Genomic DNA, 12,229 nt, shown 5'->3' on the forward strand with positions numbered 1-12,229 from the left:
TGCATGCTCAAAGTCTGGCCTTAGCCTGGCCCTGTTTAGTATTTTCATTGCACTGGAGGCTGCCTTCCAGGTTTGGCTTGTTCCAGCTCTAGCTCCCTGGCATGGGAAGAAGCAGGTTTCCTTTTCTTCTTAGCCGTGCCTGTGTCTACTCCTTGGAGGCCAAAAGCCAAAGCTGAACTCAGCTTGGTCAGTGTGACAGGAGTTCACAAAACGTGCAGGTGCTGCTGTTTTGGTGGGCTTGCAGTCTCTGGTTTACAAAATTACAGCTGTTCTAACCCTTCATCACCCCAAAAAGGCGCTGAACATCCTGAGGTGCAGGTTAGGGGCTAGTACTGGTACAGAGGATGTATTTCTGAGATCTTTTCCCAGCCCTGTGTTTTTATGAGCCTGCCTATAGGAGAAGTCGTCCCAGCTACTTAACTCCTCTTTGTTTTCCAGCCGTCAGCCTGAGCCACCAAAGAAGGAGAAGGAGACAGCTGCAATTACCACCACTCAGTCAAAGAGAGCAGATGAATGGAAGGACCCTTGGCGACGATCCAAGTCCCCCAAAAAGAAACTGGGGGTCTCTGTCTCTCCCAGCCGGGCGCGCAGGCGCCGAAAAACCTCCGCTTCTTCAGCATCTGCTTCTGGCTCTTCAAGGTGGGTGAAGGCAAAGAGCTTGTCACATCCCAGCCTCCTTCGTGTGTCAAGGGATGTGACATGACTCTGTGTTGTCCGTGGAAGGTGTTGAGATGTTTGGGAGAGTCGTTTAGGCCCTTGCAATGGGATATAGGTGGCCTTGCAATGGGATATAGGTGGTGGGATGGAAGCTGAAAGGGGCATGTAGCTGTGGGTGCTGTGATCTGGTGAAGTTGAAGAAAAGTCAAGTCCTTGGAAAAGTCACTCTTCAGGGAAATCAGACTTGGAAGCAGAGCAGATGATTGATTAGTAGCTCATCTAGATGAAAACTGACTTTAATAGGAGCTGGAAGCTGTAAAAATTAGGGACTCTTCAGTCTAGGAGTGCTGTGGGGATGAGGTGAGCCCACTCCAGGAAGAGCATGTTGATGCTACTGGGGAAAAACTGGAGTTGTGGTGGCTTGGAAGAGCCCTAGAGGGATGCAGTGGAGCAACAAAACCAGCTCGTGTGAGATAAAATCCACCTTTCAGAAAGCAGCGCCCTGAATCTGGGAGGGTGGAGGCATAAACTGGATCCATTTTCTGTAAATGCTTGAACTGAAGCTCCTGAAAAGAGGGGGAAGAATTATCAGAGGAATGAGGAACATGCTGGCTTGAAGATATGGATCTACAGACCAAAGCCCTCCTGAAGCAGATAGCTTTTCTTGCTGGGGTCACTGCACCTGAGATTTTTCTGTTTTCTCATACCTGTGTGACCCAGCCTAGCAGGGGATTGTCTGGTGCAAAGATGTAAAATGATGTGGAAGGAGTTCTCAGAAAAGGGTGGAAAGGCACTAGCTAAAGGAGAGGAGACCTATTCAAGGGAATAAAAAGGGGTAGCAGCAATGGGATCCTTCCAAAAAGAAAAAGGGGGACCAAGGAGAAGCTCTAGGCCTGGCAGACCACTGAGGAGAAGGCAGGTAATTTTCGGAGCAGTGTTTAAGAACTTGGGAAGAGCATACTGGAAACAGGATTTTGGGCTCAGAGGACTTCTCGAGTGATGCTGAATCCCAATGTTTTTTTTTCTTTCAGGTCCTCTTCTCGTTCATCCACCTATTCTGGTTCAGGTTCCTCACGATCTCGTTCCAGATCATCATCTTACAGCTCTTACTCTAGTCGCTCTTCAAGACACAGCTCTTTCTCAGGCAGCAGGTCCAGGTAATGGCTCCCTTGGCTTTAGCTCAATGATGTGCTGGTTCCCAAACCTTCACCAGATACTTTTCCACGATCTTAAACAGCCAACTCTCAAAAGAAAACCTTTCAAACCACCCTCCTGAGGGAGGGAAAGGCGCTAGACTGCAAGGGAGGCTGCTGGGTTGGTTGCTGGGTGAAGCAGCTATGTCAGCCACCCCCTCCCCTCCCCAGCATGCCCACCCACGAGGACCATGTTGGTGTGACTGGGCCAGTTGCCATCCCTGTGGTAGCTGAGCAGTTGGAGGAGCCTGGCTGAGGTTCATCATTTTTGGATTGGAAGAATTTACCAGCAACTCGTTTCTGTTGGGCTGCAGTTTCTATTTAAAGAGGCAAATCACGTTCATTAAAGCAGTTGTGTCTTGTCCTGACACTTCAAAGCAGCAGTTCAATGTCCCAGTGGCATGTTTATAACTCTGCCACTTCCTTGGCCCTGCAGACAGTTTCCCAAGTCTGGAATATGCATAGTAGGAGAACTGGCTCCCTAGATAGACACCTCTTCAGAGCTGAAATCCCACAGAGTGGATCACCCAGTTGATGGGAGCACGCTGGGAGAGGTGGTTTCTCCCAGGAAGTACTCAGGTGGGAGTTGAAAGTATGGGTTTCTGGGGAGCAGGTTGATCTTCCCCCATCTGCCCTATTTCAGGCTCCACTCCTGGCAGGACCATGCTGGGCATAGGTGACACACGTGGATTAGCATGTCCCCAAGAGGTAGGAGGGTGAGGAACACCCAAGGGCCTAACTGTTCTACAGAAAGCTGGTCATCCAGGTGCCTGGTCTTCTGAAGTTCAAAGCTGCAACAAGGGCACTTCCAGTCTTGGCAGGGGGTGAATCACTGGAATGCCAGCATCTGGTGTTGCCTCTGTGGTCAGTCCTGATCTTAGGAAACAGCTTTTGCTCTTTGATCTCTTGGCTTTGATACACTCCCCTTGATTTTTCTCCTTGTCTTCCAGAAATCCAGGTAGATGTTATTTTTGTCTCCCAGGATGTTTTTTTGCTGCTGTTGAAAGGATTGTGGGCTGCACTAGGAGTTACATCAAGCAGGTTGAAACAAATCAGGCTGACCTTGCAAGTCCAAATCCCACTTCCTTTCCTGTAGAGAGATTCTGCCTAGGGAGAGAATACAGAGGGTATGGAGGAAGCCTCAGGTGTTGCTGTGGAATCCCTGAGAGTGCCTTTCTTGCAGCCAACCCTGTTTTTCCCTTTTGTTTTCTACTTTTCCCACTGGTCTGGTGACAGAAGTTGGGTTTGGTGAGCAGAGTCAGGTACAAAACCAGGATAAGCTCAGACCTGCGGGGAGTAGTTCCTGGGATGAAACCACCACCCAAAGGAGGGAGCAGTGGCTAAATGCACCAAAAACTTTCTGCAGACCCAGAGATTGAGCTGAGTGTTGTGTCCTTCCTTCCTAGATCCAGGTCCTTCTCATCTTCACCCTCTCCTTCTCCAACACCATCTCCACACAAGCCGCTTGCGAAGGCCAAAGGGGAGTTGCTACCACCCGCTGGGAAGGGGTAAGGCTCCAGCTCTGCTCTGGTAATGCCATGTGGAAGAGGCTCCAAACAGTGGCCTGATCCCTGAGTCAGACCTTTCTGACCTGCCTGAGAGTTTAAGGAAGAAGTGGAAGGTGCAAAATATGACCCTGCATCAAAGGGTGCTTAGCTTTGCATGTTTAATTAAATGGTGACACTTTTACTTATTAAGTCCAAGTTAAACTGGACAGGTATCCTGAAGTATTATATAGTCATAGAATTATTTAGGGTGGAAAAGACCCTTTACAATTAACATTCTGTGGTTCAGATTTGTTTATACAGGAGTTAGAAGACAGTTTTAATTCATTCCTCTACCTGTAGCTTTAGTTAATGCCCAGCCTGAAACTAAAGAAACGGTTCAGCCTCATCTGCTTCTAATACTGGAGGCAAATTACAGAGGTATTAAGGCTGTGAAACTCCTCTGGGCAGATTATGCCAGAGCTCCTGCTCTGTTAAATACTTGAAGTTGCTATTTCACAAACTCCTGTAATATGCAGTAAATTATGGCTACGTCGGAGGGTGACACAACACAGCAGTGATGTCACCTCCTTTAAGGTGACCTGCAAGTCAGTGGAAATCCCCCCTGAATTCTCCAGAAGATGGGACAATCCCCTTTGCCACACTTTTTGTGCCTTATTGACCTGCTTTTTCTTTTTGCATCCTTCCCAACTTGGAGGGTCCAGCCCGTTAGGGACAGGCTCTGTGCCTGCAGTGATGTCTTTACACTCTCACAGTGCTCCTTGTGGTGTGGGTTTGGTAACATCCAACACCAGCCAGCACTGGCCTTGGTTTCCCTGCCTAAATTTGCACACACTTAATCCTGTCTTCTGCAGGGGATGGATGCAGATATTCTTAAGCACAAGAGGAGGAATTAACAGTCTCTGGTTTTGTATGCAGACAGCAGCCTCCTCCTCAATGCTGCCTCCTCCTCGGTTAAGAGCAGGCTTGAAATCAGTGCTGGGGATGTTAGAATCAGAGAATCACAGATGCTTTTGGTTGGAAGAAACCTTTTGGATCATTGAGTCCAGCCATGCCCCCAGCACTGCCAGGTCGCCACTGCCCCGTGTCCCTCACACCACATCTCCACGGCTTGGAAACCCCTCCAGGGGTGGGGACTCCACCACTGCCCTGGGCAGCCTGGCACAGCCCTGGGCAACCCTCAAGGGCAAGAAATTGTTCCTCAGGGACAACCTCAACCTCCCCTGGGGCAACCTGAGGCTGTTTCCTCTTGTCTTTGAGAGAAGAGGCCAATCCCCACATGGCTCTAACGTGTCAGGGAGCTGTGCAGAGCCAGAAGGTCTCCCCTGAGCCTCCTTTGCTCCAGGCTCAGCACCCCCAGCTCCCTCAGCTGCTCCTCCCCACACTTGGCCTCTAGACCCTTCCTCAGCTTCACGTTGAACAGTAACCAGCTATTAGAGCAGGGGTTGGAGTGAGTGCTCTGAGCAGTGCTGAAGAGCCAAAGTCATTCTCATCTTGTGTAGTGAGTGCTAGATAGAAGTGATTTTTAGGGTAACATTTGCCCATACATGGGCTCTTTTGCACCCTGGTAATCCATGTGAGGGTGTAAAAAAGAGCATTTTGAGATAAACTGTGTGCCTTGCATTCTGAAGCCTGACTGGCAGTTTTTAAGTAGGTGTGTTTGGGGTAAAACCACACAGAATCATATGTAAGAAACAGCAATTCCACACAGTCTACTTTCTAAGTTAATTTATAAGTCAAAAAATGTCTCCCAAATTTGGCTGTTGTGTAGTAACTTGTCTCTGAAAAAGTGACTTTATTTAGAGTAGAGACGGATCCTTTTAAGGGTGAAATAACCACTTGTCTGTAGCTACAGCAATCATATATTTCATCAAGAACAAATACTTCATTGCTTTTGAGAACCTCTGTGGCCTGTACCTCCTGATTTCGATCACCCACCTGGAAATTTTTATTTTTGTAGTGAAAAATCTGTGAAGAAACTTGCTGCCCTTCCAGTCCCTCAGCCGCTCGCTAAAATTACCACAGCCACACCAGAGCCAGCCAAACCAGGGGATAATCGAGAGGCCAGGAGGAAGGAACGTCAGACAAGGACTCCACCCAGGAGGTAAGAAAGCTGTGGGGTGGAGTGAGGCTTGGCATCCTGGATGGGAGAACAAATCCTGGCATTTCCTAGGCAGTCCCAGCTACGAGGGCGCTCCAGTTTTGAAGGAGAAATCTGTTTCCTAGGGAAGGGGGTTGGGGTGAATGCTGGTGACTGGCCCCAGCAAGTGGCTCTTGCTTCTGAAGGCTTGGCTAGGGGATGAAGTAGGTGGAATACAGGAAACATGTCCAAACTGGGGTCTGCAGAGCTAGAAAGGCCTGGTTTAGAAGTGCTTGTGTGGAGCCTGTACAGCAAAGAATCGATGGTGTGTTTGGTCTGGAGAGGACCAGAAGGACTTAGGGGTGCTGGTGGGTGTAGGGTTGGGTGTGAGCCAACAATGCACACTTGCAGCTCAGAACCAGTGACATCCTGGGCTGCATCAAAAGCAGTGTGGGCAGATGGAGAGAGGGGATTCTGCCCCAGTGAGACCTCACTTGGAGTCCTGTGTGCAGCTCTGGAGCCCCCAGCACAAAAAGGACGTGGACCTGTTGGAGTAAAGCCAGAGGTGGCCACAGAGATGATCAGGGGGCTGGAGCATCTCTCCTGCAAGACCAGGCTGAGAGAGATGAGCCTTCCTGTACCTGAAGGGGCCCTACAGGAAAGCTGGGGCAGGACTGGTTACAAGGGTGTGTAGCAACAGGGTGAGGGGCAATGGTTTTAAACTAGAGCAGGAGAGATTTAGATCAGACATTAGGAAGAAGTTCTTTACTCTGAGGGTGGTGAAACACTGGCACAGGCTGCCCAGAGAGGTGGGGGAGGCCCCATCCCTTGGAGACATTCAGGGTCTGGAGACATTCAGGGTTAGGCTTGATGGAGGTCTGAGCACCCTGCTCTAGTTGGGGATGTCCCTGCTCCCTGCAGGGGGGTTGGAGTAGGTGATCTTTAAAGGTCCCTTCCCACCCAAACCATTGTATGAGGGCAGATCTGCCCTGCTGGAGGGTCAAGGATTCATGGGGATGGGTTTGGGACCTCTGTACTCTAAACACATGTCAGTAGGCAGGGAGTGGTGGTTCTCTGTGGCCCCAGGAGCTGGTTCATCAGCCTCCAGCAGTACCACTGGAGGAGAGGAGGGAAAACTCCTCTACTTTCACTGCCCCAGCACACAGCTTGCTGGCTCCCCTGCTCTTCTTTTCCTGGCATCATCCCATGTGACTAATTTGAACATTTCAAGTTTTTTTCTGTCCATCTTCTAACTGTTTTTGTTGCTTTTTTTTCTCCTCCCTTTGCATTGGAAACAAGAGCAGCGTTCAAACCAGGAGCACTTGGCTGTATTTCAATATTTATCAGGCTTAATCCTTTGTACTGGATTTAAAAAATATTCCTGGAAAAATGCAGGTAGCATCACCTGTTCTTGGAGGGACACAGAGTCAGCCAAGCACAGCTCAAACTCACCATGAGTCCTCCTTACATTAGAAGTCATGAAATAGCAGTTTGGTGCCTGTGTGTCTAGCCTGTGGAAGACACAAACTACTGAGTTTGGTGTGTAAGAGATGTGTGCTCATAAACCAGACATTTCTAGTAACTACATGGAGAGTGTTTCATGCCTGCAGTAAGGTATATGTGGTTTTCTGGGTCACTGGGTATGTTTTGAAGATGGCCTTAAGTCTGTTTTTTGTTCAGGTTTTCAGAAGTGTCCTTCTGGAATCTTTCTGCTAGGAGGCCAGGCTGAGAGAGTTGGGATTGTTCAGCCTGGAGGAGATGGTTCTGGGGAGACCTTCTGGTGGCCTTCCAGTATCTGAAGGGGGCTTGCAAGAAAGCTGGGGAGGGACTTTTTACAAGGGATTGTAGTAATAGGACAAGGGGTAATGACTTCAGATTGGAAGAGGGGAGATTTAAATGAGAATTCAGGAGGAAGTTCTTCCACTGTGAGGGTGGTGAGACCCTGGCCCAGGTTGCCCAGGGAAGTTGTGGATGCTCCATCCCTGGAAGTGTTCAAGGCCAGTCGGGACTTTGAGCAACCTGCTCCAGTGGGAGGTGTCCCTGCCCATGGCAGGGGGGTTGGAACTAGATGATCTTTATGATCCCTTCCAACCCAAACCCTTGTATGAGTCTGTGATCCCGGGTCAATTCTTGATTTCCCATGGGATCACATCTTCTGCTTCTTCCCAGTAGCTAAGGAAAAGGCCTGGGCTGGGCAGTTCTGTCTGCATAGCTGAGAACTGAGTGTGGCAGTTTGTTTTCCCTAGAAACTCCCATCAGTTCCAGTTTCCATTTCACTTAACTCATTAATAACAATAATAATAATAATCTTGGATGTCTTTAGTCACCCGCCTTTATTCTTTAGCCCAGCCTTGTGTGTTCTTCATGCTCATACCTGCAGAAGCCCCACTGCCCTGCACTCCAGTGCTGTGCAGGTAAAAACCAGCTCTGTGTACGTTAGTCCTGGTGTGTCAGTCACAGAACAACCCCTCGTGTGATTGTTTGTACAGCCTGAAGGACAAGTCAGCCCCACCGTGTTACGCAGCGAGCCGTCCTCCTGTGTAGGAAGCATTTGCTCCTGGTATCAGTACAGGATTAAAGTACTTGAGCTCATTCTTTGCTTGGCTCTCATCAGCATTATTCAGTCTTGCCTAAAACATCCACTGGGTAGAAAGCAGACACTTTTTCAGGACTGGGAGCCCAAAGTTGAGGAGAGGATCCTGAAACGATCCCGTTTGCGAGGCACCAATCTGGCCTACGAGCCTGAGGCTCAGGCTGGCCCTGCCTGGTCTCTGCCCAGGCCGTTCCTGGCAGAGCATGGTGAGGTGAGGATGTCCTTTGGTGAGGTGAGGATGTCCTTTGGTGAGGTGAGGGTGTCCTTCAGTGAGGTGAGGGTGTCCTTGGGTGTCTTGCAGGAGAACCATCAGCGGCAGCATCAGCGGCAGCTCCAGCAGCTACAGCGGTTCCAGTTCCCGGTCCAGGTCCTTGTCTCGGTCTCTCTCCAGATCTCATTCCAGATCTTCATCTGCCTCAGTCTCCCACTCCCCGTCTGGGTCCAGAAAATCCAGGTATGGCCTCCACCTTTCATAACTTTTGCTGAAGTTGTTCATAATTATTCCATCACTATTCTACAGCTCCCTGAAGAGGGAGGTTGTGGGGAGGTGGGTGCCGACCCTTCTCACAAGTGACAAGACAAGAAGAAACGGCCTCAAGTTGCCCCAGGGGAGGTTGAGGTTGTCCCTGAGGAACAATTTCTTGCCCTTGAGGGTTGTCCAGGCCTGTGCCAGGCTGCCCAGGGCAGTGGTGGAGTCCCCACCCCTGGAGGGGTTTCCAAGTCATGGAGATGTTGCTGAGGGACATGGGTCAGCAGTGGACTTGGTAGAGTGAGGTAAATGGTTGGACTCAATGGTCTTAAAGGTCTTTTCCAACCCAAGCAATTCTATGATTCCATTAACTCTTGGGGCTTCTTGCAGCAAAAGCTCTCTCCAGCTTTGAGTCTCAGAAGCTATGAGTAACTAGGACATGAAACAGGATTGTTTCTTTGTGTGGTGTTGCAAATCTTGAGTCCTGAATCATGACAGTAGCACAACATTGGTGATGTCCTCACGACTTATTCAAGGAAATAATCTGTCACATGTGCCCAACTGCCCATTTTGACCTACACTGTGACCAAACCATCTCCCTTAAAGCCAGGCTGATCCCATGTGCAAATGTAGTTACACGTTAATGGTTTGGGGCTATGAGCTTTGCTCTTTTAAACCTCTACTACCTCTGGTTACTGAATGTCCTTAGGGGAGATGCTTGGCCTGTCAGGAGGAGTAGGTCAGACAATGCCTAAAAGGCCCAGCTAGGAATAGTTTTATTTTGTGGGCAGAGTTGCATGGCCAGTTCCCTTTGTGTTTAGCCCCAAGTGAGTAGCTACATGGCTGTTAGTCTGTGGGATTTGTAAGCAGCTGACACCCTCCAGTAAAAAAGCCATGAAATAAAAACTCTTTAAGTCCTTTGTTGGGTTTTTTTTTGCATCTCTTTGCACCCAGGAATCCCTGAAATCCTCACAGGTAGCCTTGAATCACGACACTTCCCTGTGATAGAGATGTATAAAAGCAGTGGATTAAGCAGGACTTGGCTCTGGGCAGTGGTAACTCAGGTAGCTGAACTCTGTGGGACTCCCAGGATGGCACATTTGTGTTATTTTAAGGAAATAAAACCTTGTTTACCATGTGCTTGTCACATTCATCAGATCAGGAAGGGATGAGGTGATGCAAGAGGTTCAGAGAGCTCTTGGGCACGCTGGCCCTGCATGGGGAGGAGAAGATGGGGAGAACTCCACACAAGTGTTGTTCATGTGGCACTGGGACCGTGTGTGCTCCTTCCAAAGGTGTGTGGGGAAAGGGAGCACACAGGCCAGACAGTGTGTGCCCAAACCAGATCTGCTGTCACAACCTCCTAGCCAAGAGTTTTCCTGGAGAAGGAGTTTCTGGCTCATCCAGTTGCTTCAGTCCGTGGACCTCTCAAAACTCTGTCAGGATGCCAGCAGGTAGAGGCTCTGCAGCTCACCCCAGGCTGCTGAGGCTGCTGCTGCAGCCTGCTTGGTCATGTGCAAGCCATCTTCCAGTGCACCACCTTGGACTATATGTCACTGCTTAGCCTGGAGCAAAGGAGGCTCCGGGGAGACCTTCTGGCTCTCCACAGATCCCTGACAGGAGGCTGGAGCCACATAGGATTTGGGTTCTTCTGCCAAGGACAAGAGGAAACGGCCTCAAGTTGCCCCAGGTAGCTTGAGGTTGGAGCTGAGGAACAATTTCTTTCCCCTTGAGGGTTGCCCAGGGCTGTGCCAGGCTGCCCAGGGCAGTGGGGGAGTCCCCACCCCTGGAGGGGTTTCCAAGCCGTGGAGATGTGGTGTGAGGGACACGGGGCAGTGGGGACCTGGCAGTGCTGGGGAAGGGTTGGACTCCGTGATCTGAAAGGTCTCTGCCAACCCAAATGATTCCATGATTCTCAGTTGTGACAGTGTGTTGTTCATCCTCAAAACAGGCCGCTGGGCTCTCCTGTACCCTGGGGAGCTGGGCAGGAGCTGTGTGGGCTGTAGGACTCCAGGGCCTTTAAAGCCTTTGGGAATAAACATGGGCCAAACAACGAAACCATGGCCAGGGAGCCCTTGACCTGAGCTGTGACGCTGACCTGTAGGTGATAGCACACACCCTGCTCTCACTTTTTGTTCACCAGGGGAAACGTGACCTGTTTACGTGTTGCCTTAATCCTCTTTATAAACAAACAATACTTTCTAGACCAGCATCTTAGATTTTTGGCATTTTCTCCCATCACCTGCACCCGGGGAGGCGCAGCCTTTGTCACCACCCCTGTTCTCACTGCCTTAGCAGCCTCCCGACGCCCCAACCCCGCACGGGGAGTTAAAGCCAAGGTGTCTGGCTTCTTGCTGCATTCCTGACTGTAAGGAGCTGTTGTTTTTCCCCAGGTCCCTGAGCGTGAGCAGCGTTTCCTCTGTCTCCAGTGCCTCCTCCAGCAGCAGCTCCGTGCGCAGCGCCGACTCCGAGGACATGTACGCGGACCTGGCCAGCCCCGTGTCCTCGGCCAGCTCCCGATCCCCCACCCCGGCGCAGCAGAAGAAAGGTAGAGGTACCTGGTTGGGTGTTTTCTTCTCTAAGGGGATCCTGGGGAAAGAAGGGGAGAGTGGGGATCTGAATACAGGTTGCTCGGTGGCACTGTAGGCTCTGGGAAGGTTGTTGAGCAAAGAGTTGTGGTGTGGAGCAGGGGAACCCAGAGGCTTCACCTCAGGAAGGTGAGACCGTGGAGCAAGCACATGTTCACATCCCTCCATCCATGTGTGTCTGGCTCTAAAGGTGCTTCCTACTGCCTGGGAGATCTGCCTGATATGCCCCCTGACTTACCTTTTCCTTTCTCCCTCACAAGGTGACACTAATTCTTCTGGGCAGCTCCAGGATCATGTTGTTCATCCTCTTTTTAGGTCGTAGCAGAGCTGCCGGCAAGGAGCCTTTTGTTCTTTGTCTTTTTTTATGTTAAGTGTCCTCTCTGTGGAAATTCTGGTTTCCTGAAGCTCTTAACCTTGAGGCCACTTGCTGTGTGAAGTGATGTGGGGTTTTTCAGTCCCTGGAGCAGCATCAGCATCCTCGGGCAGGGGTCACAAGTCGCTACAGCTGCTCTCTGGTTTCCACAGGCAAGTCAAAAAAAGAGGATAGCGCTAAAGAGGAGAAGCGGAAACGGGATGTGCCCACCCAGCTCCTGAAATCAGCCAAGCCCACCCCGGGGGGCAAGTCCCAGCAGCTCCTGCAGACCCAGCAGCCCTCTGCCCCCCAGGCTCAGCAGGGCGGGGGCTTCAGCGCCCACAAGGAGATCAAACTGACACTCTTGAACAAGGTGAGAAGTGGGGTGGGTGCTGTTCCCACTGCTTTGGGGGTGTGAAGAGCGGATGGTCCCACACTCCCCAGAAGGAGCTTGAGGGGCTGGAGCGTGGCCAGAGAAGGGCAACGAAGCTGCTGGGGAAGGGTCTAGAGCCCAAGTGTGGGGAGGAGCAGCTGAGGGAGCTGGGGGTGCTGAGCCTGGAGCAAAGGAGGCTCAGGGGAGACCTTCTGGCTCTGCACAGCTCCTGACAGGAGCCTGGAGCCAGGTGGGCGTCGGGCTCTGCTCCCAAGGAACAAGGGACAGGACAAGAGGAAACTGCCTCAAGTTGCACCAGGGGAAGTTTAGGTTGGCCCTGAGGAACAATTTCTTGCCCTGGAGGGTTGCCCAGGGCTGTGCCAGGCTGCCCAGGGCAGTGGTGGAGTCCCCACCCCTGG

General features: G+C 50.9%; 1 protein-coding gene across 1 annotated transcript in view; it reads left to right on the forward strand.

The window, feature by feature from the left end:
• Nucleotides 1-438: 438 nt before the first annotated feature.
• LOC103782044 (zinc finger CCCH domain-containing protein 18-like) overlaps nucleotides 439-12,229 on the forward strand; it is a gene marked incomplete at its 5' end in the record, with an annotated part of 16,443 nt that continues 4,652 nt past the window's right edge. The window contains 7 exons of the mRNA XM_008949776.1: nucleotides 439-639; nucleotides 1,689-1,814; nucleotides 3,257-3,358; nucleotides 5,316-5,459; nucleotides 8,330-8,395; nucleotides 10,891-11,051; nucleotides 11,611-11,810. Coding sequence (XP_008948024.1) covers nucleotides 439-639; nucleotides 1,689-1,814; nucleotides 3,257-3,358; nucleotides 5,316-5,459; nucleotides 8,330-8,395; nucleotides 10,891-11,051; nucleotides 11,611-11,810 — 1,000 coding nt within the window. The remainder of the gene's footprint in view (nucleotides 640-1,688; nucleotides 1,815-3,256; nucleotides 3,359-5,315; nucleotides 5,460-8,329; nucleotides 8,396-10,890; nucleotides 11,052-11,610; nucleotides 11,811-12,229) is intronic.

Source organism: Merops nubicus, unplaced genomic scaffold (genome assembly GCF_000691845.1).
Source record: "Merops nubicus isolate BGI_N331 unplaced genomic scaffold, ASM69184v1 scaffold1411, whole genome shotgun sequence".
NCBI lineage: Eukaryota > Metazoa > Chordata > Aves > Coraciiformes > Meropidae > Merops > Merops nubicus.